Source organism: Neolamprologus brichardi, chromosome 8, assembly GCF_056152115.1.
Source record: "Neolamprologus brichardi isolate AB-2024 chromosome 8, ASM5615211v1, whole genome shotgun sequence".
In the NCBI taxonomy this organism is placed as follows: Eukaryota; Metazoa; Chordata; class Actinopteri; order Cichliformes; family Cichlidae; genus Neolamprologus; species Neolamprologus brichardi.
The window spans coordinates 3343025-3368553 of NC_142111.1; the positions used below are offsets into that span (position 1 = coordinate 3343025).

Here is a 25529-nt window from a genome sequence, read left to right on the forward strand (position 1 = left end):
TCACACACATATTGGTTTGTCTGTGTGTCTGTAACCAGGGCACTGTATAGCAGAGGTGAGAAATTTCACACAGCTCTATGAAAAAAAAACCCTCAGCATACTGATGGAAAATGTCATCTGCACAGGCCTCAAAGCTGAGGGAACATGTTACAACATGACATCAATTATTAATGCACTTCTCTGTGACCTGTTGCGCGTGTCATTCAACATTTAACCGTCAAGGCAAATGTCAACAACTGGGATTAAAAAACAGCACCTATTCACACATGGAACAATGGTTTACTAATGCAATCTAAAATAATGTAACTTGTAGGGAAATATTATTGCAACGTCTATTCCAGTTATCGGTTGTGAGTACTTCAGCTTGGATTGTTAGCATACTGTCTGGCAAAAAAGTCAAATGAGCAAACCTCTGCAGCAGTTCACAACTCTTGAGTTTCATGGAGACTGTTCGTGTGAATAACGGTCAAAAATGAAGATGCAACTATAACCACAAAAAAAAAAAAAAATGTATGACTTCTGATAGGAAGGCGTAAATTATCTTTAAAATTCTCCTCAGTTATAGATAACTTTATTTGTTTTTATTTTCTGTTTATCTAGTATTTAATTCAGATTTTATTTCTAAGTACATCTTAAGTCCAAGTGATCATCAGCTAAATAGAACAAAGCCTGCATTCAAGGCCTTGTTGCCTCTGCGAGCCCTAATACAAGATACATAACGAATGTAATAGTGACGATCACTTGTTTTTGCTGTTATTTATATAAATGTTAGCTTTGGTAATCTGTATCCAAGTGATTTGGACTATGAATAAACAGAGCTTAACCAGATATAATTAAGTAAATCCAGCAGCAGTCATTCACAGTACCTCATTCAACACAGAAGCTCAAGGCTGCATCAAATCTGTACAGTAAAATATATATGAGTATAATACTTATTATGTGCTAATAGCTATGTGTTACCATAGCAAAGTGCAGGTACCCGAATCACAGAATGAAACTGAAATTTTACTGCAAAGATTTTTCCATGTAAGAGTTCATTGATTTAATGATTCTCGCCACCGGATTTCTGTGTTATTTTAAGGGACCTCTGTGTGCATCTTAATTAGACTGTTTTTAACATTTTGCACACTTGGAATTTAACAATACAGTATTAGAAACCTCTTGATATACCTGGTTTAAACACAAAAAATGTGGTAAATGGCAAATGGATGAGTTCTTATATAGCACTTCTCTACTCTGAGCACTCAAAGCATTTCACACAACTTGCCTGATTCACATAAACACTTATCTATGCAAGTGTTTTTTAGGTAACAGTCACACACATTCATACGCAGACAGATGCTTGCAAGGATATCTGGCTTGCAGACTGAAGCAGACGGGGATTGAACAGATGTATTAGATGATAACATTTTCAAAATGTTACCCATTTATGTGAAGGCACTCGCACACTTATAATACAGAATATAATCCACCCACTGTTATCATCTTCAATGCCCTGTACCAACATAGAGCAGAGCAGCTATCTGAACGCTACCCCAACAGAGGTCGATTATCTTGTTAATAATTTTACCTCCTCACTACGTACGACTCTGGATACTGTAGCTCCAGTGAAAACTAAGGTCTCTAATCAGAAGTACCTGACCCCGTGGTATAATTCTCAAACACGTACCCTAAAGCAGATGACTCGTAATCTGGAGAGGAAATGGCGTGTCACAAATTTAGAGGATCATCATTTAGCCTGGAGAAATAGTTTGTTGCTTTATAAGAAAGCCCTCCGCAAAGCCAGAACAGCTTACTACTCATCACTGATTGAAGAAAATAAGAACAACCCCAGGTTTCTCTTCAGCTCTGTAGCCAGGCTGACAAAAAGTCAGAGCACTGTTGAGCCAACCATCCCTTTAACATTAACTAGTAATGACTTCATGAACTTCTTCACGAATAAAATTTTTATCATTAGAGAAAAAATTACCAATAATCATCCCACAGATGTAATATTATCTACAGCTACTCTTAGTACCATTGATGTTAAGTTAGACTCTTTTTCTCCAATTTATCTTTCTGAGTTAACTTCAATAATTACTTCCTCCAAACCATCAACGTGTCTTTTAGACCCCATTCCTACAAAACTGCTCAAAGAAGTCCTGCCATTGATTAATTCTTCGATCTTAAATATGATCAACCTATCTCTAATAATCGGCTATTTACCACAGGCCTTCAAGCTGGCTGTAGTTAAACCTTTACTTAAAAAGCATCTCTAGACCCAGCAGTCTTAGCTAATTATAGGCCAATCTCCAACCTTCCTTTCATATCAAACATCCTTGAAAGAGTAGTTGTCAAACAGCTAACAGATCATCTGCAGAGGAATGGTTTATTTGAAGAGTTTCAGTCAGGTTTCAGAGTTCATCACAGCACAGAAACAGCTTTAGTGAAGGTTACAAATGATCTTCTTATGGCCTCTGACAGTGGACTCATCTCTGTGCTTGTCCTGCTAGACCTCAGTGCAGCGTTCGATATTGTCGACCATAATATCCTATTAGAGCGATTAGAACATGGTGTAGGTATTACAGGTACTGCACTGCAGTGGTTTGTATCATATCTATCTAATAGACTCCAATTTGTGCATGTAAATGGAGAGTCCTCTTCACACACTGAGGTTAATTATGGAGTTCCACAGGGTTCGGTGCTAGGACCAATTCTGTTTACATTATACATGCTTCCCTTAGGCAGCATCATTAGAAGACATAGCATACATTTTCACTGCTATGCAGATGACACCCAGCTCTATCTGTCCATGAAGCCAGATAACAGACACCAATTAGTTAAACTGCAGGAATGTCTTTAAGACATAAAGACCTGGATGGCCGCTAACTTTCTGCTTCTTAATTCAGATAAAACTGAGGTTATTGTACTCGGCCCTGAAAAGCTTAGAAATATGGTATCTAACCAGATTCTTACTCTGGATGACATTACCTTGGCCTCCAGTAACACTGTGAGGAACCTTGGAGTCATTTTTGACCAGGATATGTCCTTCAACGCACATATTAAACAAATATGTAAGACTGCGTTCTTCCATTTGCGCAACATGTCTAAAGTTAGAAATATCCTGTCTCAGAGTGACGCTGAAAAACTAGTTCATGCATTTATTACTTCCAGGCTGGACGACTGTAATTCATTATTATCAGGATGTCCAAAAAACTCACTGAAAAGCCTTCAGTTAATCCAAAATGCTGCAGCAAGAGTCCTGACAGGGACTAGAAAGAGAGAGCAGATTTCTCCTGTTTTGGCTTCCCTTCATTGGCTTCCTGTTAAATCCAGAATTGAATTCAAAATCCTGCTCCTCACATACAAGGTCTTAAATAATCAGGCCCCATCTTATCTTAATGACCTTGTAGTACCATATCACCCTATTAGAGCACTTCGCTCTCGCTCTGCAGGCCTACTTGTTGTTCCTAGAGTATTTAAAAGTAGAATGGGAGGGAGAGCCTTCAGTTTTCAGGCCCCTCTTCTGTGGAACCAGCTTCCAGTTTGGATTCGGGAGACAGACACTATCTCTACTTTTAAGATTAGGCTTAAAACTTTCCTTTTTGCTAAAGCATATAGTTAGGGCTGGACCAGGTGACCCTGAATCCTCCCTTAGTTATGCTGCAATAGACGTAGGCTGCCGGGGGATTCCCATGATGCATTGAGTTTTTCCTTTCCAGTCACCTTTCTCACTCACTATGTGTTAACAGACCTCTCTGCATTGAATCATATCTGTTATTAACCTCTGTCTCTCTTCCACAGCATGTCTTTATCCTGTCTTCCTTCTCTCACCCCAACCGGTCGCAGCAGATGGCCCCGCCCCTCCCTGAGCCTGGTTCTGCCGGAGGTTTCTTCCTGTTAAAAGGGAGTTTTTCCTTCCCACTGTCGCCAAAGTGCTTGCTCATAGGGGGTCATATGATTGTTGGGTTTTTCTCTGTAACTATTATTGTGCGATCTACTGTACAATATAAAGCGCCTTGAGGCGACTTTTGTTGGCACTATATAAATAAAATTGAAATGAACTTAAGATTACATTGGATTGTATATGGCCCACAAACTAAAAAAAACTTTAACAGTCCTGATTCAGCTCTTTGAAGGAAAGTGAACTTTTAGAATGTGTACTTATGGCTAACAATAGACACTGAAAGTGAAAGACAAAGGGGAGCACACGTACACAGAAGCACAGATAAGAGTGCCTGTAGACAGCCAATCAAACTCATGAGCATGCCTGCAGCTGCAAAGCCCCAAATTTACCCAGCTCACAAAAGCAAGAATAAGAAGTGCAAGCCACAATGCACCAGGGCCACACTGAAGCGGTCACAGCATACTACATAACTGCAGGTTTTACACCAACTCTCTTAAATAAGACGACGTGATGAGGAAACTGAGTAAAAGACAATACAACACTGATCATCTTTTCACTTGCTTCAGTTTTACTCCAAACTTCAATCTGAGATAATTGTAGACGTTCAGGTACACGCCCATGCAACATGCCCCAAAGTTCCCAGCAATAAATAAGAAAAGCAACCACTAACACTAAGTGCTGCACAGTGGTGATGCTTGTAACAAATCTAGCCAGAGTTTCAAACAATGAGGTCAGGTTATCATGTGAACTAAAAGCTCAGTCCTCAGACAGTTTAAATCCTATGTGTCAGACAGTCTACTATTGGATCTTTACAATATTAGAGAGGAGCCATCTTTAAAAAGGCCATCTCAGGGATGCAGCACTGGTCCACAGTCCACCTGTTGTTGAAACTTTGTGTTTCTGAAGAGCAGCCAATCATAACTCTTTAAGGCAGGGCAGACCTCAGAGAGTGGATGAACTGAAGGGCTGCAGCAAAGCTAACTATGAATTAATTAAAAACCAAATTGTGTGAAACTCATGCAAAGCTACTCTAGCAGTCAAATGCGGGAAACATGTATAAGTACAAATCTGCATAATAAGCCTGGGTTTCAGACCCAGTGTGCAAGACTGTGGCACCTAAACAAACGTTTCCAACACAAACCGCCCTGTAGTCATAAAGAGCATGGCAACGGGGGTGTCATTTGGGCGGAATCAAATGCAGGGTCAGTGAGACAGCCATGAGTCATGAAGCTGAATCTGATCACTGAGATTCAAACTTGTTTTTGGTTGAGGCAACAGCAGCCAGCTGACAAATAGATCACTGTCAATATCTGACACTGCCAGGTTATGCGAAGTACAACAAACTACACAGTGGTGCATAAACCCACCATATAATGCAACTACTGGTCCAAGGAGACCCTAATGCGGCAACAAAACTTGAGCATTGTAGTGTCTCAGAGCTGACCGTAAGGGATGGGTACAGGACGATCTTTATAAGAAAATAAAATGCAAGTGTACCGAATAATTATATACTTTATAAAAAGTACAAAAGCATAAATAATGCGCTTATGTGTTCTTGAAAAGCATTGCAACATTAAGTGGCCAGATTTTCCAACTGACTTTGGCACAAATCCTTTCATCGAGCGCATAATACACGCCTTTAATCTTTAATCCCGCTTGTAAATTAGTTTGGCGCTGTTGCTGCTTGTTTTGTTTTTTTAATCAGACCCACCTCTTCTGTGTGTTTTCTCAGTGCCTTCTCTCGCTCATACTGGGTAACGAGCTGCTCGTTGTCCTCCTTCAGCAGCTCCAGCTCCACTTCGTGCTCCTGGTTGACAGCGAACACCGAGTCCAAGTTCTCCAGCACGGCGACGACCAGCGGCATCAGCTCCTTTACCACGTCCTCGTCGTATTTTTCTATGAGCCGTTCAAACTCCCTGTATATTGAACTGGCCAGACCTGAGACCCGCTCAGACATCATGGTCGAGTTGCCCGAGTCGTCCTGATACAGGACTACGTCGTCCAGCTCCATTTTCCCGATTCCACTTGCACTTCTTTCCCAGCTAACGTTAATGAGCTAGCCGCAAGCTTCGGCTGACCAGAGGCTACCCACCTTCTACTTTCGCGGCAACAACAAAACTGTGCCCCTAAAACATCGCTCGAATGTTGTTTCTCATGCAGCGAAGGCGCTGTACTTCATTAACAAAGTCCTATCCCTTAGTAGTGTGGACGGCAGACTTTAAAACCTTGCTAGCCTAGAAGCTAGCAGTACTGAAAAGTCTTTACTTGGCTCCTGATTAGTTTCCCTATCCAACAGATGGGCTTCTGCTGCTGCGTTCACGCGCTGTTGGAAAGATGGGAACAAGCGAAGTTCAACGAATCAAAAAAGTAGTAAGCGCAACATAACAGAACAAATTATTTAGAAGTTATGGAAAAACAAAACACTAAAAGGTGACAGTACAGCCCAATAGCCCATGCTAGCAAATATAGCTTGTGCTTACAGAGCTAGAAAAAAAATACTACCACTAATAATCATGGGATTTTAACTGTTGCTCTTATATAGTTACTTTTAAGTGACGTTTGAGGGGCGGAGAAAAAATCGTATCAAAAACTGGTTTAAAGAAAAACACTTGTAGCTTCGCCTTCTTGCATATGCATAAAATACAGAATTTACCCGTAATTTTCCCGTTAAAGGATATCGATAATTATTTAAATTATTTAATTGACCGGGTTAGTACACACTTCCAACTTCTAATTTTAGCACTGCAGCACAAACAAAGCCGTTATGTAGGCGTACCATTTGATTCCCTTCATAAGTCAAACCTGGGATGATGTCGTTTGGGCAGCGTTAGTAACGCATCGAATAACCGCTCTGTCATTTCCCGAGTCAGTTTGGAAATATGAGCTCACAGGGATCACTTGAAGATGTCATGTTGGTGACGCTGACGTCACATCCCAAAGTGGGCTGCGGGGACAGAGTGTGAAAAACTGAAAGTAAGACACTTTTTAAAAAATGAAAAGATGGTTCGATAAAAGAATGTGCCCGTCTCACCAACTCCTTCATTCACACGGTATTTTACTTTCATGTTCAAAATTTACATCCCTTTACATTTCCAGTGCTATCAAGAGAATATGCAGTTGTTTCTAATGCGGCCAGTTGTGCAGTCAGACTTTCAGCCTCTCCTGCCACTGCATCACATCATCTTTTCATCCAAGCACATATAGTGACCATTACTGCAGTTTTCACAATAACAAAGCATCCAACAAAATAAGCAGAAACTTCACCCTCATTCTATCAGCTCTCCATACTGTGATCTCCTTTTGATGTAAAACTTGTTAAATTATTAAGTGGATTTGGTCATGGCTTTTACCTAGAGGTGGGATTTAAGATTATTTACAGCTCTTTCTACCTGTGAAGATGTTCTTTAACCTGACATTGGGTCTGTTCCCCAAACGATCAAGGCAGATGAGGTTTCTTCCTGTTAAAAGGGAGTTTTTTCCCCCCACTGTCACCGAGTGCGTAGTTATAGGGGTCTTCTGATCTTTGCCGTTTCCTCTGTATTCGTGTGGGTTCTTTACTTCACATTATAAAGCACCATGAGGCGACTGTTGTTGCTATTTGGCACTAGTTAAGCAAAAATCAACTGAACTGAATTTGTTTACAGGACAAATTTATCCAATTTGGAACAGAAAAAAAGTGTTTTTAGGGATAATATGTTGTTAATTTCTTTTTGATTTATGGTAAAGACTTCCATAAAAGCAACCTTTTATACCAAACATCAAAGTTTAACACATTTTATGTTTCTTTCAGTCTTTATGTAATATATAGCCTTAAGTATAGCATTAATGCAGAGGTTCTAAAAAGAATCTCTGCACTAAAATATATATATATATATTTTAGTTAACTCTTTATTATTGCTTACATTGATCTCCTTGCCTCTTTCAAATGAGCAGTCTGCATTACATAACAACAGTCATACTTTTTTTCTTGAATTTGTTTGTGTTTAAAGTTAAAAGTAGGGTAAGAACTAATGCCTCCTGGTCTGTTCATAATTACATCCCCCCAACTGACTCCTGTGGCTTCAGTCTGTGGATTAATCCCATTGTTAAGCTTTATAAAGCTTGCTGGCTCTAAGATCAACAGGCTCCTCTCACTGAGAAACTCATTGTTTATTCAGAAGAGGGGAAAAAATGAAAGAATAAAAAAGGTGTGCTTCACAAAAGAGTTTAATTGCATCCAGGAGTCCAATGCTTTCTATTGAGGATTTGAGATTGTTATGCAGGCATATTATAATATAATATATATATATATCACCTGAAATGAGCAATATCCATGGCAAGTAAACAGGTTCCCATCTTTTGTGTAAGTACAATCTTTCTACTTCTTACACCAACACATTTATGTCAAACACCATGCACTATTCAAACTGCACTGAAGAAAAAAAAAAATCTCACTGTAAACAAGCTGTGCTCATCACCGTGTCTCTCAGCTTGGTTTCTGTAATGCATAGGCACTGTTCACCCTGATGTCTCAAGACATTAAACACAGGACAAGCTAACCACAGCTACTACACAATGAAGGTGTGAATCCGGTACAGGTTTCTGTGGCGAAAGCTACCTCTTTATCACTCTGACTCAGTCTGCTCTCACTCTCTGAAGAGAAAGAAGATAAGAAAGGAGGGGGCAGCCTCTTCCATCCACACACCGCTCACACAGACATAAAAATCAACAACACCGGCATCACGGTAAAAACTGCAGCACTGTCAAATATTGTACACAACGCACATTCAAAGATCATGGCATTCAGTTGCTCGAGGAGTAACTCAAAGTCAAAATACATAAAATTATTTGATATAAATCATTAAAAGTGCAATTAAACAAATGAAACTTGTGCTCCAGAGAGTTTTTCTTTACAAATAAGGTTCCCTCCATGGCGATCATAACAGGCAGCTCTCTACACTTTCACATATTTTCTCTGATCAAATACTTGTATATTTGAAATCTTTGAAATTTCATAAGGCTTGGAGCCAAAACATGAGGAAATGGTGTGATTACAGGCCACGCGAACTACCTGAAGCAGTCCTTTATCAGGCATCGACACACAGAAAATAAATGATCGGCAGGTGGTTTAAACATTGCGGAGGCTGGGAGTGAAGACACAAGGAAACAGTCTCTATGGTACATTTCAGATAGCGTTGTGCTGGCTGTCGCTTAAAGATGAAGGGCACAGGGAAAAGGGCTTGTCCTTGGTCAGAGTGCCGAGTGCTCGGAGCACAATGTCGGGCATGTGATCCGTAAGCATCCTGGGGCTGATCAAAATACTCCGGAATGCCATTTCATTTGACCAGTCGGCACGGTACCGGACCTGGGAAAAGCAGGATCTAAGGAAAATAGAGGACAGAGTGACCAAATAATTTATGTGCTTATCTCTCATAACACTATAGTTAGGCTTAGGGGTTATAATGAACATGAACACATGACAGCCTAAACACAGATTACAGACTATAGATAAATAATGGAAGTAGCTTGCTTTAAAAGAATGGGGGTATTTTTTCTAATGTCCAGCAGGGGGAGACTCCTCTGGTTGTAAAATGAACTGCATAGGAAAACTGCTCTCAGCTGTTTGAAACATGCCATCAGTAACTATTTTTCTGTTGAGTTTATGTCTTCAGTTTCCAGTTTCAAGTCTTACTAAATGCAACACGATGTTGACTTTGGACATAACTTCTCTCATTAGTGTCCCAAAGAATTCGAATGGTCTGTGCACAGTCGTACTCCATCAGTATGCAGTAACCCTTGGTCCTTCCCCCACACATCTAGTTTGAAACACTAGCATAGTGATCAAAAATACTTAACTGGTCCTCATATGCTAAGCTAGCAAAATTGCCATTGGGTTCCCTAATTGCTTTACTGTTGATGGGGATATGAAGTACTTTTGAACCACAAACCAGTCAGTGATCGACCAAGAATGTGTCAAGAACTTTTGCCTTTCTTGAAAAAGAATTACAAGATACACAAAGTCATCAACACTTGGAGAGTCTGCTGTGAATCTGCTCATTGGAAACATGAAACATTTGCAGACCCACCTCCGCGTCGGCCCATCTTCTGTGATATGCAGAATGCGTCCCGGCAGGAAGAGAGGCAAGTGTGCAGGTGTGTGGGCGGGTGATTCATCCGATCCCAGGCTCTGATAGGAGGATGAGTGGCGAATGATTAGAGACTCCTCTCCCAGGAGGGGCTGGCTAAGCTCTTGCTCCCTCCTGTTATCCATCTCAGTGGGGCAGTCATCCGGGTCTCCGCCAAACAACTCGTACCAACATCCCTGCAGCAGGATGCGGTACTGCAATGCAAACATGAAAAAGGGTGCAAAATTCACAAGTGCGACTTCAAGATATTTCCAGATAGTCTAAAGGCATAGGGCTATATGAAGGGTTCTTACTTTGGGTTTATTGCAGTTTGAAACTATTTTCAGTAGCTTTCTCTTCAGATCCTCCATGTTTGGAATGCTCAGTCTTAGCAGAAAACAAAACAAACAGAGACAGTTGATTGATTATAAGCTTGTCGGTGCAACATTCATAAAAACTCAAAAGATCGCGTTTGTCTGCAAACATTCACTAAAACAACTTGAGAAACTGGAGATTTTGTGGTCCATCCATGCTTTTTTCTCCCCTAGTGACAGGTGGTTGCCTGGGGGTCACTGACCAGTCAGTAGGCCTGTGTGATTGGGGCTTTAGCAATCATTTTCCCAGCAAATGTCATCGAACTCCAGCGAACTTTCCCTGGTGGCTCATAAACCCTTTTCACAATTCACAAGCTGACATTTCCCTTCAGTAGCTTATAATCATAGGTGTATAATTAAAAGTGACACGCTTTTGAGAGTGACTTGTTGGTTTTTTTGTTTTTTTTTTGCCTGTGCTGTAGTGTAGTGATCAGAATTGTTGTCTGAAGGCCAAACAAATTTATTTCCCCAAGTGGACCATTACAGCTTTTGCTATACTGGTCCCAGGACTTTTTTTTTTTAGTTAATATATTTTACAAATAGGGAATATTTTTCCCCCTCACATTTTTTTGAATTTGAATTTATTTATTTAAAAGGGACAGTGCAGTTAAACATAGTTCAAGTGCAAGACATGAGACTGATGTACCGCACATAGGTTTATAGCTACTGCTAATTTTCAACAATTGTCCCTTGTTGGGCTTACAATCTAAATAAATACATATTACAATAAAACATACATTTTCATAAAACCAAATTACATCATAAATACAATTACAATTGATAGACAATAATTTAAAATAAAATTAAAATCATCAGATAAAATGACTACAACTTTTCTAGATCAAATGAGTGTGGATTGGATTTTTTTAACAAACAAACAAACAAACAAACAAACAAACAAACATAAAAAAACCTCTACCATCAATATTATTTATGAAAAGTCTGGAATTTATTTTACTGTCTGTTTTATATTTGTACTGGTAACGCAGAAGTGGAAAAAGTTTATGATTAGAATATGTTTTAAGAAAAAAGGAAGTTACAGCCTAAAAAAACCTTCCGGTTATATGCTTCACATGAAACTTAATTCCTACAGAAATTATTATTATTATCATCAGCATCATCATTTTCTAAGGTACTCTTACCATAATACAAAAAAAAATTGTTGGTAGAGTACAGGGAAGAAAATACTGATGAATCACAGACTGACCCACTTATCTGTTACAGCAGATATACTGCTAACAATATGAACAGACAGAGCGATGGTTAGCCAGCAGCTGTAAAGCTGCTGTGACGTCATTATTTCACAAAATTAGCTCATAGCATAACTTGAAAATAAACAGCTACATTAATTAGCCAAATTAGCTGATGTTACTTACTTAAGATAGGAATTTGCTACTTTACACTGTTAGCAGCTAGTCTATGTTAGCAGGTGAGCTAGCATTAGTTAACAATGACATATTGCTAGTGACTGAACTAACGCTTCCTCGTTGTCTTACTTATAGGACGAAAACAAACATCACTTTGTCTTTTTTGTCCTGACTTGAAGTTGGTTTGAGACTAAGTGGACAGAGAGAACAAACGTCTTAGATTCTAAATATTTCAAGTACGTAAAATAAAAACACTCACGGCTGTTATATTACTTGATCACATTTTTGATTCCTTAATATTTAGATCACTTTAATGGCATCATGTATACAAACACATGATAATATATTATTAGAAATCAACTTAGGGGAAATACTAGAGTCTGAAAATGTTCTGTTTTTTAAAACATGTCAGCATCTGTTCACACAATAGTTTACACCCTTAGATATAGAAATTTGAGTTAAAATATTGACAAAGGCTTAGAAAGTAAAGGAGTGTGGCAGTTACACTTGTATTCTCCTATGTGAGTAATAACAGGGTAGAGCCAAATATAGAATCTCCATCATGCAGTCGTCTATAATAGTTTCACCACAGAGCGTTCATGCAGGCTTTTTGAAGACAGCACTGCTGTGTGCTAACACACAAATATACACGACCTTTAATGATCCACTGTGACCAGTGAAGATCAGTGTCACAAGCATCTATTCAGCATCACACACTGACTATGAGCTCTGAATTTAGTTACTCAATACTTTCTGATTCCTAAGAAGTAAATAATGTAACGAGCTTTCCGTGTTACCTGGGAACCAGATCCTTTCCCAGGACCACTGAGACCACAAAGTCCTTGGAGTAATCAGCTAAAGCTTTACTGCACACAGAGAGGAAGTAGAACAAAAAACACATTAAGACAACTGTCCCATACCTGACAGTTTACAAGCGTAATCAACTATTTAAATATGACATTACATACATCACATTAACTGGGTGGCAAAGCAGTTTTTCTAATTACTGCTCAGCCACACAGCTCTTCCACAGACAGCTGCCTGTAGCTGCCAATTAAAATCGGTCCTGACCTCAGACTTTGTCAGCCTTACCTTAGGAGGCCCCCTGGTGGAGAGAATGCATAGCACTGCAGGGTGGGGAAGGAATTGCGCAAGAGGATAGCCAGCACTGAGGCTGCACCAGCACCCAAACTGTGACCGGTGATCACCAATTTATACTCCTACGAAAAACAGGAGCACAAACACGTCATCTGTGTGGCTTCAAACAGAAGAAGGGAGGTAACTGCCTGTGTGCGCACACACAGAAAGCAGAGCTGTTATTTTTCCATATAGGAGGGAAAAAAGCAGGCCAGTTTTATATTTTCAGATTGTCTCACAAATAAAATCTTGTGAGTTTTTTAATAGAGTTTCAGCTGAAACACACATTTAAGCAATCAAACCAACTTTGTAGCCACTTCAAACTTTAAGCTCCTTTTCTGAGAATCCACAAGTGAAAACTTCAGAAAGTGTTTTTTGGGTAAATCTTCAAGGGTGTTGACATCACCACGTGGGATAAAAATGAACGTTTTATTTGAAATTCTCTGCACACAAAGTTGCAAAACTGAGAAGGCTGAGTTAGAGCAAATTAGGTGCAGTTTGCAAGTTTAACTGACAACTTATGGTGACACTGTGAGACACATGCAAATTCTTGATAATCGCAGTGTCATATATGGTTTTACCAACTGGTTATCATGAGCATGTGAAGCTTAGCTGGTGCTGCAGAATGAATCCAAAGGAGAATAAACTTTGAGTAGTAAAAATGTTTTTTCCACCAAGAATATGTGCAACAACCTACTAACAACTTTCTGATGTTGAAAAAAGTTGTTTTTCCTTCATGTTGGGCTTGGTTTGGAGCCACAACACTGCGATTGTTCTCTTGGCTCTTGCACACGTTTTAGCAGATGAAAAAGCAGAAGTGTTATAAAGCTTTAAGTATAAGTGGATTGAGCACATTGGATAATTTAATAACTCTTTATTATATGACTACATTCAAAGATACCATTGACTCTTAAGGAATCATATGTTGAAGATGAGTCTCGTTTCACAATGTAGGTAAAAAGGACACCTTTGAGATCACATAACTTGTTTTGACCAAACACCAATCCCCCATTGGGATTTGGCCCCTGAGAGTTTAACCAAAATGGGTTTTTTTCTTTTCAAAGAATTATCAGAAAACAGCTCAAACATCCAGGATGCAACGTTTGTTTTCTGTTCTTCTTGACATTAAATCGGTGCAGTTTTTATACGAGTCCTGTGACACTGATGTTCAGGTGGTTATGAGGAAAAAAAACCCTGTTTTTTAGCCTTGAAAATGTTATGCTGCTCTCTCTTGTGGCCAAGCATCAAGGATCACAAATGGTGGACATTTGGACACACCCTTGTGTACTTCAAGCGCCCGTAACTCACACTGACTTCATAAAATTCAAGTCAGTTTTATTTATGAAGTGTCAGTTCACAAGAACAGTCGCCTCAGGGTGTTTTATATTGGAAAGACCCTAAAATATTAGAATAAAAAAAGAAAAATCAAGTGACCCTCTATTAGCAAGCACTTAGCGACTGTGGGAAGGAAAAAAAAACTTTTAACAGAAAAAAAACAAACAAAAACCCCAAAAGAAAACTGATTCTCAGGTGGTTCAGTGGGAAGTACTACCTGATCTTTGATGAAATGATCCAGTTGTGATAAAACTAAAATAACCTAAAGTGTAACTGAAAGGTAGCCTCTGGCCCAGTTACATTTCTTACCGGTGCAATGGAGAAAGCCTGGTTCAGGATGCCATCGTTCACCAGCCTCTTGTAGACGTAACCCGCTGCCTGGCTGATGCCCTGCAGGAGACACAGACATCTGCTGAATCTGGCAGAAACCTCAACAATGACAACCTTGGAGAGCTGTATTTAAATGAATGTTCACCTTGTGGGCGTAGCAGGCTCCCAACACTCCTTCTATAGGCAGGTTCTCACATTCAGCAGACAGGTCTGTGAGGACATCCTGCAGGAGACATGAAGTTTAACTCTTGTGGGTAAAAATCATTCAGCTCCTTCCTGAAGCTCCAGACTCATAAGAAGAAATGTTAAATTAATCCAAATCTAATCACCATTTCACCTACATCGCTCACATGTGTCGACACTCAATGATGCAAACACACCTTCTTTCACTTCAACTTTGTTTTTGTATAAGTGCTATTGAGTGAGTGCTGAAGGGTCACATGGCATCAGATCAGCACATGAGACCTGTATTTATCAGTCTATCCTTTCACTGACTTTTCACTTCGTTGCACACAAAAAGAGGGAAGTGATACTGAAAATTAAGAGACAAGAATAGACAGTAAGCATTACAAATGTGGCTCTGAGTGTATTCTTTGGATTTTGTATCTGCCACACAGAAAAGGCCAGTACAAAAACTGCTTTTTTCAAAATATGAACAAAGGGAATGTCCACTATTAATGTGATGGTGGATAGCTCTGTTCTCTCAGAGGGATGAAAAAGAAAATGAGTTGAAAATACAGATGGGTTAGCCACTTAAAGTTTGTGTAAGTGTAAGTGAGGAAAGCACCACACATGGATCAGTCATGATTTTAAAATCACCACCATATAATTGTATTGTTTCATATCTCATGCTGCCAGAAAAAGACTTCTGAAGGTGTCCTGTGATATAAAGCAAGGACACAAAGGCAGATTGGTGGAGTGACATCAAAGCCTGCCAGCAAGTAAACACAAGACAGGAAAGCTCATGTATAGCTGGTTAGTATCGACTTTCAAAATAAGAATGAGAGGGCTGTCTGTGGGGAAGGGAAGAAAAAACAAACAAACATACAACAAACAATCCACACTTAGACAGCTGATACCCCATACTATTTTTGCTAGGGAAAAGTGGGAAAAATAGGTCCCAACTCACTTTGAGTGAAAGAGTTCCTCTGACAGCCACCAGAATCGCCTCCCTCTTATGATCCAGAGCCACGAAGAAGGGGATCTCATAGATCTGCAACATACCACGTGTGCTTAGATGTGCTGTTGTGAGGCTGGAGGTGGCCTTCAACTTGAACCTTATGTAACATAAATGGCGAGTGAAACCCCCACCTGGTTGTGGAAGCTGACGTGGATAAAGTCTCTGTACTGCAAACCAGTGGTTTGTAGGATGGATGAGAAGTGGCAGCCGAGGTGATCTCCTCCAACGATTTCGTCCTCGGCTACGCGACTCCTGCAGCTGAAACACGTGCACGCGTTAGGATTTGGGTTACTTGTCTCACCAAAGGTTCCGCTGATTCCAACGCGCACAGCACCTTACCAGTCTCCACTGAGCTTGCAGGGCCCGGTAAAGAGGTTGGAGTAAATGTACAGCGGCCAGCCGTAAGCCGCCGCAGCAAACTGCATCCAGTGGGTGGCTTTCTCCAGCTCGACCTCCAGGTCTTCTCCCTTGAAATGGTAAAAGACAAATAAGTAGGACTCTGCTTTGCTGGTTTCACAGCACGAGCTCGACTTCATCTACATGAATCATGACTTACTACAGGAGAGGAAGGGCTGTGAGGGACTACGACATCAGGATCTCTGCTTCGCTCCATCTTATCCTGCTCCTGGTGCAGCAGAGCCAAACCGGCTGCTATGTCACTTGGAACCAGATCTGTGTCCTGCAGCATGACAGAGAGGATCTCACAGTGGGTTTTGCATCAGTGGAAATTATATTCGACGCAGCTTATTTTAATGTTAAATACATTCTTTTTTTCAGCCTGTATTCTGCTTCGTTTCAAAAATCTCTTACAGAGAAGAAGCTGCTGAAGAGCTGAGAGATGCTGGAAAACGCTGCCCGGGAGCTCTCGTCCTGCGGCAGGCAGCAGCATACGAGCCGCAGCCTGCTCTCCCACACTTTAACAGCGAGCGAGCGAGCCGTGGATAGAAACTGGGTGCCCTCGCTGCTCTGCATGTCTCGCACTCCCAGCGGCTCCATGGCAGGAGGCTGAGGACGAGGGTTTCCCAGTGGGTCAAAAACAAACACTACCCCCACGGCCGTGAACAGCAGGATGATCCAGCTGTTGCCACAACGGAAACAAGCGGGGGGGGAAAAGGTTGATCAAAGCAACGTTAACTAATTAACTAGTTGAATAAACCAAAATCCTCACACCTGAACAACCTACCTGGCGACAACTGCCGAGATAACGGCTCCTACCGTGGCAGGATCACAGCCACGGCCATCATCCGACACCCAGACAGCTCCCAGACAGGCCCACACCAGCTCAGGGACATACAGTATCGCCCGCAGGTACACCAGCGCAGGCATAGAGCGCCGCGGGCCGGGGTTTGTAATGGTACCTGACAGAGTAAAAATTAATTTACACTAAAGATACAGAAAGAAATTTCCATAACAGACAGGCAGATCTTTAAATGTGCAACATATAAGTGTTAGTTTGAAAACTTTCAAATCAGTAAAATTGTTTCTGCAAAGAGCCAATCACCAGCCAAACCAGAAAACATTTGAGCCAATCACGTGTTGGACTGATGCATGCTATGGTCTGCGACAGTTTTAACTGTTTTCATCTAAAGTTAGTATTCTAACCAGCATCTTTTAGAAAACGCAACTTGATGCAACAACAACTTAGTCCAGCATTCAGTCAGCTCTCCGCCAAACATGATGAAGGAAAAGGCAGGAGAATTAAATCAAAATATTCTTCACAGCTGTCCTTTCTCACATGTAGCACACAGCATGAAAATGTGCGCTTCAGAAGTATCCACACTACTCCAAATTCTCCATTAGATTTAAGTCAAGAAGCTGCCTGAACAGAGCATGCAGGGAGCTCACAGGATGCCCACTCGCTAGCTGCTCTATTCCCACATCATGTGTACTCTGTACTAGGGAGCTAGCCAGTAAAAGACTACTCATATCTGAATGACTGCAGTGATACACTCCTTTGTTGGGCATTTTCTAGAAAAGTGCAGGTGTGGAAAAGACACACTCCTTCTCGAGCACGGTCTAATGCATGGGTTAGGATTTGCCAATTTTCCCCATCAGAAAACTCTTACACAATAAAAAGGAGATGCTCAATATATGTTGCTAAAGAAGCAAACGGGAAATGACTCAATGGCATTGTTCAGTTTAGGGTTCACTTCAGTTGATCTAAAATGCTGCTGCAAGAGTCCTGACAGGGACTAGAACGAGAGCATATTTCTCCGATACTGGCTTCTCTTCATTGGCTCCCTGTTAAATCCACAACTGAATTTAAAATCCTGCTCCTCACATTCAAGGTCTTGAATAATCAGGCCCCAAATTATCTTAATGACCTTATAGTACTGTTACAGTTCAGTCATTTTCAGGTTAAGGTTGTGGCCCTTGTGTGTGCACTAAGGAGGCAGACCTCTAATGAACCCCAACTAATTTACCTTGAGCACTGATGTAGACAATAGCACACAGTGAGAGGATGATGAGTGCCAGCACAACCAGCAGTCCAACCAGGTAGCTATGAAGAACTGCTCTCCCGTTACATTCGAAGTGACCCTTGTGATAAATGAACAACACCATAGTGCCAATCCACCTGGAGAAAGACAACAACAAAGTCAGTTATATTAATGCGCCGAGTTAGGCAGGCTTAGGTTAGCAAAGGTGTTTCAGTATTCACGAGAGTAATCAACATACCAAAGTATACGGATGAACAGTTCAAAGGAGCCCGGGAAGACCAGATCGTCGCTGGCTATCCCCCAGCGCCGACCAAACACCACCATTCCGGGCATTTTGCAGGTAAACAGCGGAGATCTCTCACTGAGGATGGCTTCGCCGCTACACAGTGGCCAGGCTTCTCTTGAGCAACACAAAGTTCACGTCATGCATGACTTCACTGACAAAGCAACAGCCAACCCAGCTGGCAACGATCTTCACCCACTGGTGTCTCATCAAAATTCCAACGTTGCATAATTATCCCATACGATCTGGACCCCACACCGCTAACTCCACCCTGGCGCGTGTGTCAGCTACACCCGACAAGGCCGACCTGTGACTGTTGTTCTTAGACGTATGCGACCTGCTGGCACTTGGTTTGGCTAGCATTAGACCGTGCAACTAATGCTGTTAATGGGACAGCCTCCAGGATGTTACGCGATTAGCATCTAACCTTAGCTAAAAATACTATCGAGCTATTCCGAGAAACTAAACACAAATACCAATGACAAGGACTATCTACTTAGCTAGTAATGTGTCAGCATATTACTGAGTACGCCATGTCGCCTGATAAATGTTAGGGAAACAAAAAACGGATACATTTGAGTAGGTTTGGGGTTGTTTTGTCAGGAAAATTAGCAGTGTCCGTCCGCATATGTTTTCCGGTGAAACAGGGACAAACTAGAGTTCCGGTTTCTTGTTCACCATACAGACAGAAATATAGCTCTCTTCTGTTGACAGTTTCCAGCTGAAGCACGATTTCACAACATGAGATACTGGAGGGAGTATTGTCGATACCTATACCGATACAGATACTTTTAACTTAAAGGCAGCTTAAAAGCAGCATGACATGACTTATGAACTAAATTATCATCAACCTGTCAAAACACGTTTTTAATGACTGTTCATTATTATTTGAATGCCTGAATAGTTAATTGATAATCAGTCTTCTAAAGCAACAGCTATCACAAAAATAAAACGTTATCTTTATTATTAGTTAATGTTAAGTGGGACTTATTGAGAGGACCAGTATTTACACAGACATGTCTCCTTTCTGATGTATGTATGTATCTAAATATAGATCCTGTCGCACAGCATCGATCCAATACATATACCAGTGTTGGTATTGATTCTACCACTTCTAGTAATGGCTGCATGGTACAAATGGGCTTCCTTCTTTGATTTCTCAAGAGCATTTTATACAATATAACCGCTCCTACCGAGAGAGAAGCTACGGGAAATGCCAGAAACATTATCCCACCATCTCTTGGATTACTGACTGCCTGACAGATTTTAGATGAGTAAATTATCATTTTGCCACGTTGCCACAGGGGGTGACGAAGATTATGTGTGTGTGTGTAATGTATGGCTTTAATTCAATTCAATTTTATTTACATAGCGCCAAATCACAACAACAGTCGCCTCAAGGTGCTTTATATTGTAAGGTAGACCCTACAATAACAGGGTCAATAAATCAATCAATAAACATTCTTCTGTTGACTTTATGGTCTTAGTCATTAGTTACAGTTCTTATTTAGTTCCTCATGAAGAGTTAAACTGATTATGAAAAAGACTGGGCATGTATTAGAGCATGATGATTTTGTGACTCTTACATATGAGCATGCAGTGTCCTTCATTCCTAAATCAGAGCCACCAATTAAAATGAGCTAAAATAGATAAATAAAAAAATGTGGGGAAAAAAGAGCTGGTGATAATCAAGATACACAAGTTGAGGCTTCAAATGCATAATGCGGTTACCATCTTTATTACACAGTTTATGGTTTTGTTGCTATACTTTTATGTCACTCAAGAGATACCATACTTACATACATATGACTCTCACTGCAGTTTGTTGTTTGTCTACAATATTATTTGCATGCACGTCTTTGGATGTACATTTAGTTTCAGGATATGATGAAACCATCGATGATCAAAAAAAAAAAAAAACTTGACAGCTTACTCTGATCCATGTTCAATGTTTTATTAAAATAGTCCAAATATAACAAATCCTCTTTAAATATTTCAAGATAAACATTACTTTAAAAAATACCAATTTAATAGCTCATCCTCAGATCTCTCAGGATAAATATTAGAGAAGGGGGGCAATCATAAACTGAGGCTTGCCATTAAAGAAATCCAGTTTTTGGCATTCACTGGTGACAAAGTTGTCACCAAATCTCTTTTTTACAGCAGAAGCCATGGAGGACAGCCTCCTCCGGACACCGTCTCCCTTTCTGTTCATCAAAGGTGGAATCGGTTTTCTGTCGTCCTGGCTGGTTTCATCAGTGTGACGTGGTTTCACATCTCTGAACGGAGCGACCTTGAATGACCTCTTGGAGAAAAGCCTCTTCAACAGGTTGTCAGGTTTCTGTGCAGACGCTGTTAGCCGTGTTTTCAGTCCTTCTGCGACAGCTGCTTCAAAGGCAACATCCCCAGAGTCCAGGGCAGCAAGCAGAAGGTATTTGGAGCCAAACTGTGTGCAAAGGTCTTTGTAGATGGGGATGAGCACTTTGTCAAAGGCTTTTGGGTCAGTAAACTGTAAGTCAAGAGGGGTCCTCGCTCTCACACATGCCTCTAATTTACTCAAGTCCACATTGCTTTTTGGTGCGCGGGTCTTTATCTCAATGTGAGCCACCAACTTCTCGATAAACAACTTGAGGAAAAACCTTTCCTCCTCTATCAGCTCTTCTGAAGAAGCCGTGCCACAATTAAAAGGTTGTGGAAGTGTATTTGGACGATCTGAGACGTTTGAGCTCTGTAACGGAGGGCAAATGATGTCTTCCAATTCTGGCTCGATACATCCAGGTAAAGACATCTGCAGCCTAGAATAAACAATTAAAAATGATTAAGAAAACCAAATAAGTATATGCTCATAATTTCAATTTCTGGGTGTACTGATGAGTTTAGACTTGTTTCTTACACATGTGACACATCTCGCAGGCATGGGGTGGTGATTGTTTCACAGTCCAACTGAGCAGGCCCCAGTCCTCCAGCTCCATCAGAGGGAATCTAGAAAAGAAAGACAACCACATTTCAGCAAGCAAGAGATCTCGAAAAGCTCTCACTTTTACACTTTTAAATCATCACTTTAAAATCAGCCGCTGCTTCATGCGGCCGCTCACGAACCAAATCTGGGAGCAGGCTGCATTGAAACGCCACATATAAACCCATATGACACCGTGTGCTAAGATTATATAGCAGAAATAAATAAAGACTACATGTTTTATTTTCATTTTTTCATGTAAGAAGTCAGTGTTACTATGGCCCCTTTGATGGGGGCAAATGTTTTTGAGATGGATTAATAATACATCAAGAACAAAGTCAAGAACACTTTTTGTCTAAATATAGATAACAGATATAAAAATATATTACTACATTAAAATCATGTTAACAGAATCATGCAATAAGATCACATAGACAATATATATTTATTTATTTATTATGTAACCAAAACTTTTAAATAAAGCTTTCGTTGCTATGGGGGCATTTGTTTATTTTTTTGCAAATATTCTACTGTTTTTATTGTTTGAAATGAGTTAAAAGTACATTTTACTCAAACAGATTGATGATCTGATGAGTCTTACATTGATGCAGACAACAGATGTTAACAGAAGTTGCAATATTACCAGATTTAATAACAGGTCATAACAGAAATACGCAAAAAGATCGTGTAAAGACCACATTTGAATAATTATTTAAAATAAAGAGAAACAAAATCCCTCATATGTTCTTCTTCATTTTTAGCTATCATTTTAAATTTAAATGTAGTCACCGTTTGATGGTAATGCCATTAATACAAACAAGATGCCTGTAGTTGTTTGCTAGCTAGCAACCCTGACATTACCATGGGTTGTTCATATTCAGTTTAAACAAATAACCTAGAGATACAATTAATTTAAGTTTACAGGTAGCAGAGGAAACATACTAACCCTAACCCTAACCCAAAAAGGTTCCCTCCGTATCTCATAATCACTTATAAAGGATTTTATCGAAAGACAAATATGAGTGGCCCTATGTTTTGGTTCAAATGTGTGCGATAAATCAAAGTGTGTATCTTCTACCTTGTTCATTTTAGAGCCGCTGTTTAATCTGAGCAATTCAGCACTTTGTCCAAAAGGTAAATTTCTTCTCCTGTCAGTTTTGCACAATCTGCACTTTTTCCAGCTAGCCGTCTCCTCCGAGTACTTTCCACAACGAAGGTCAGTGAGAAAGTGAGATCCGTTCCATTTGCGTCATTAAAAAAGGTCAGGGTCGCCTTCCAGATACCTCGGAACCCTAATGTCAGAACCTAGTTCAGACTAAAGCGGGAAAAACAGGATTTGTCCATCGCAACAGGTGACATGGTAAAATGCCAGCTAGTGGAGCCATTAAGCAACCTCAGGCCTCTGCATCATGTGAGTTAATATTGTATTAATAATTTATGTGTCATTGGTAGTAGCGTGATCTTTCTTTCTCGTAGTTGAATACATAAAAAATTGACACTCGCACGTGTGGTTCCATGGTGTAATGGTTAGCACTCTGGACTCTGAATCCAGCGATCCGAGTTCAAATCTCGGTGGAACCTAACTTTTTCTTAATGTTTCTGCTTGTAAACATGTGGACCAAACCCAAATGTAAATTAACATGTATCTCACCAGCACACACACAGCGTTAATACTACTAATAAATCCCGACGTTTGGTGTGGAATATACCAGCACACATACATGTGCTACCGTCACGAGACGCAGCAACAGCTACACGACGTTCTTTCGACCGTCGTGAAGACGTCACTCCAACATGGCGGCCTCCATTGCGCGACGTTCCTATGTGTTTTGTCGTTGTGTAGGAATAAACGTGATTAGGCAGCATGTAACATTACGGAATGTTGTACTGAGGCACACTAACAACACCTTTCAGTCGAGTGTTAGTTACGGGACCCGAGAGTCAGCCGGCACACAGGTCAGTAAAATAAACGCGAACAGTTTCTGTCTTTCTGTTGTAGGAAGAATGCCTCTGAAAAGTCCCTTAAAAAGGACTAGTTTACTGTTTCCGAATAAAGCTTATTGGACGTATTGAACGTAGTGTATTATCCCAGGGTGTGTTTAGTTTGAGTAGTTTAAGTTGTTGCCATCGAGAAACAGGTTTTATTTTGACTTTTTTCAGGAAACCCAAGTTCACATTCCAGTAGGTAAGGACAAACAAACATATTTTCAAGAGGAATCACATATAAATGTCATGTCATTTATACGGTGTATTAATCCATATGGTCTTGTGTTATGTATTAGAACGTTTGACGGTATCTTACAGCAGAAGCAGCGGTCCTGGGGGTCAGCATGTCAACAAAGGTTACCACAGTTTAATTTTAAATGAAATTAAATGCTTTCTGGTGCATAATCAGTGCATAACATAGTGCATGTTAATAAGATGGTCTACCATTTTCAATCCACAGTCAGCACAAAAGCAGAAGTCCGATTCCATGTGCAAACAGCAGAATGGATCCCAGAAGATGTTCGGAAAAAAATCCTTGAAAAGGTTTGTTTTCACATACAGTTAGTTAAGAAATATGTCTGACTTGTTGATGTCAATTTCATTCATTTCTACTCTTGCATCACAGTTAACAGAAAATACAGTTATTCTCTTTGCAGATTTTTTTTTTACTCCTCACTTTGATGTTGCTGTGCAGAACAAAACCCGAATCACTAAGGCCGGGGAACTGCTGGTGACCTCAGAGCTGAGTAGGAGTCAGCAGAGAAACCTTTCTGACTGCATACAGAAGATCTCTGCCATCATAGCAGAAGCCAGTGAGAAGCCCCATGAGCCAACAGCTGAAGACATCGCTCTCAGGGCAGCAAGGTACTGCTTAGAGTGGTGTTATTTGGTTGTTGATCTACTTTAAAAATGGCTAAATTTGACCTGAAATGTGTTGTGCAGGTTGGAAAAGAGGAACAATGAGCGCCTCAGAAAGAAGAAGATTCATTCAGCTACCAAGCAGAACAGACGTGTGGATTTTGACTAAGTGGATGACTGTTATACTTCTCCCTCCTGCAATTTAGTGGCTATAATAATCAATCCTGTGATTTTATACTATTTATTAAGTGGTTGATGTACATATTTTTGTTGTTTTGTTTGTTTGTTTTTCTTGTTGTTTTTCTTGTTGTTTGTAAAATAAACACTGAAAGCGTTTCATACTAAACACCAACAATGTTTTAAGTGAAGACTACTTTTAACTAAGAATGCTACTTTAACACACTAGGTTCAACGACACGTATAAAAGGACGCTTATAGTAATAATAAACAGCACTTTGTTGAAGAGAGAAGAGCCAAGGGTTATTCTTTCATGAAAAAAAAAGGAGGCTTAGCAGAGGATGGTTTCGATCCATCGACCTCTGGGTTATGGGCCCAGCACGCTTCCGCTGCGCCACTCTGCTGCCGACGGTGAAGGGGGTGATTATTTCTGTATTTAACTTAATGTTGTACGTGTGGAACTGACTGATAAGATTGCTAGTTTTTGTAACATTAGTGTCTTAATCTTAAAGAATAATCGTTTTCGCTAGTAAGTTAAATAACCATAACGTTAGCGTTCGCTTGGACGGATACCATCAATCATTATTAGCTTCACTAGGAGTTCCGTTTCACATACACATCTTCATTTCGTTTTGCTTTTAATTTTAACATTGACTCAAGGACACAAACATTCCAAAAAACGGCTGTCGTTTGGTGGAAGGTTAGCTGTCTCAAAACCAACTGAAACGAAAACGAATTTGGCGGCTGCGACGTTAGCAAAAGTCGACCACGAAGGGACTCGAACCCTCAATCTTCTGATCCGAAGTCAGACGCCTTATCCATTAGGCCACGCGGTCAGATTGATAGACGAGGAACCCAAGTATATCCAAATACCTAAATATATAACCATACGACGTCGGTACTTTCCTTTCTACCACTATTTCAACTTCTATTACAACACAAATGATGTTATACCTTGTAGAACAGCAGCGTTTTATCCTTCAGGCATTGTCCCAACAAATCAAGCCGTGCAAGTACAGTAGCTGTTGATGAGAAAACTTTCCCTGTACTCACAAAATGTGCTGAAGCCTTACGGTTTTTTACTACTCCAATAATACATCAGCTAAAGTCACTTTAAA

The 25529-nt window shown here is 40.3% G+C and overlaps 4 protein-coding genes and 3 non-coding genes across 8 annotated transcripts in view; 2 read left to right on the forward strand and 5 right to left on the reverse strand.

The window, feature by feature from the left end:
- Positions 1–6377, reverse strand: part of spag9b (sperm associated antigen 9b) — a 42336-nt gene extending 35959 nt beyond the window's left edge. For both annotated transcript variants that reach the window (XM_087845277.1, XM_087845276.1), the window contains exon 1: positions 5598–6377. In XM_087845277.1, the coding sequence (XP_087701403.1) occupies positions 5598–5897 (300 nt within the window). In that variant the 5' untranslated portion in view covers positions 5898–6377. The remainder of the gene's footprint in view (positions 1–5597) is intronic.
- A 1697-nt stretch (positions 6378–8074) lies between these two features.
- Positions 8075–19055, reverse strand: daglb (diacylglycerol lipase, beta). The gene is made up of 15 exons (XM_087845279.1): positions 18390–19055; positions 18137–18288; positions 16897–17071; positions 16524–16791; positions 16270–16392; positions 16053–16180; positions 15845–15971; positions 15663–15746; positions 14679–14756; positions 14513–14593; positions 12824–12951; positions 12529–12597; positions 10305–10377; positions 9952–10205; positions 8075–9246 (listed from the first exon to the last, which is right to left on the reverse strand). The coding sequence occupies exons 1-15, from the start codon at positions 18482–18484 to the stop codon at positions 9051–9053; spliced, it is 2031 nt and encodes a 676-aa protein (XP_087701405.1). The 5' UTR covers positions 18485–19055; the 3' UTR covers positions 8075–9050.
- Positions 19056–20372: 1317 nt separating this feature from the next.
- On the reverse strand, positions 20373–22793 carry LOC102790770 (uncharacterized). The gene is made up of 3 exons (XM_006796954.3): positions 22469–22793; positions 21328–21416; positions 20373–21229 (listed from the first exon to the last, which is right to left on the reverse strand). The coding sequence occupies exons 1-3, from the start codon at positions 22475–22477 to the stop codon at positions 20497–20499; spliced, it is 831 nt and encodes a 276-aa protein (XP_006797017.2). The 5' UTR covers positions 22478–22793; the 3' UTR covers positions 20373–20496.
- A 106-nt stretch (positions 22794–22899) lies between these two features.
- Positions 22900–22971, forward strand: trnaq-cug (transfer RNA glutamine (anticodon CUG)). Its single transcript has one exon. It is a non-coding gene; the product is annotated as a tRNA-Gln (tRNA).
- A 207-nt stretch (positions 22972–23178) lies between these two features.
- mrpl58 (mitochondrial ribosomal protein L58) lies at positions 23179–24494 on the forward strand. The gene is made up of 6 exons (XM_006796955.3): positions 23179–23346; positions 23551–23575; positions 23673–23732; positions 23837–23919; positions 24071–24240; positions 24319–24494. The coding sequence occupies exons 1-6, from the start codon at positions 23185–23187 to the stop codon at positions 24401–24403; spliced, it is 585 nt and encodes a 194-aa protein (XP_006797018.1). The 5' UTR covers positions 23179–23184; the 3' UTR covers positions 24404–24494.
- Positions 24495–24743: 249 nt separating this feature from the next.
- Positions 24744–24815, reverse strand: trnam-cau (transfer RNA methionine (anticodon CAU)). The gene has a single exon. It is a non-coding gene; the product is annotated as a tRNA-Met (tRNA).
- A 359-nt stretch (positions 24816–25174) lies between these two features.
- Positions 25175–25247, reverse strand: trnar-ucg (transfer RNA arginine (anticodon UCG)). The gene has a single exon. It is a non-coding gene; the product is annotated as a tRNA-Arg (tRNA).
- Positions 25248–25529: the final 282 nt, after the last annotated feature.

Excerpts from the sequence above, each read along its gene's own strand:
- daglb (XM_087845279.1), bottom strand. The coding sequence starts at position 18,484 with ATGCCCGGAATGGTGGTGTTTGGTCGGCGCTGGGGGATAGCCAGCGAC. Across the intron at positions 16,792-16,896 it reads ATCTCGGCAGTTGTCGCCAG|CTGGATCATCCTGCTGTTCA; the intron begins GTAGGTTGTTCA and ends TTGTGGCAACAG. Across the intron at positions 16,181-16,269 it reads ACAGCCCTTCCTCTCCTGTA|GGAGAAGACCTGGAGGTCGA; the intron begins GTAAGTCATGAT and ends TACCATTTCAAG.
- LOC102790770 (XM_006796954.3), bottom strand. Across the intron at positions 21,230-21,327 it reads CTGCGAGATGTGTCACATGT|GCTGCAGATGTCTTTACCTG; the intron begins GTAAGAAACAAG and ends TGTTTATTCTAG.
- mrpl58 (XM_006796955.3), top strand. The coding sequence starts at position 23,185 with ATGGCGGCCTCCATTGCGCGACGTTCCTATGTGTTTTGTCGTTGTGTA. Across the intron at positions 23,347-23,550 it reads GAGAGTCAGCCGGCACACAG|GAAACCCAAGTTCACATTCC; the intron begins GTCAGTAAAATA and ends GACTTTTTTCAG. Across the intron at positions 23,920-24,070 it reads GGAAAAAAATCCTTGAAAAG|AACAAAACCCGAATCACTAA; the intron begins GTTTGTTTTCAC and ends GTTGCTGTGCAG.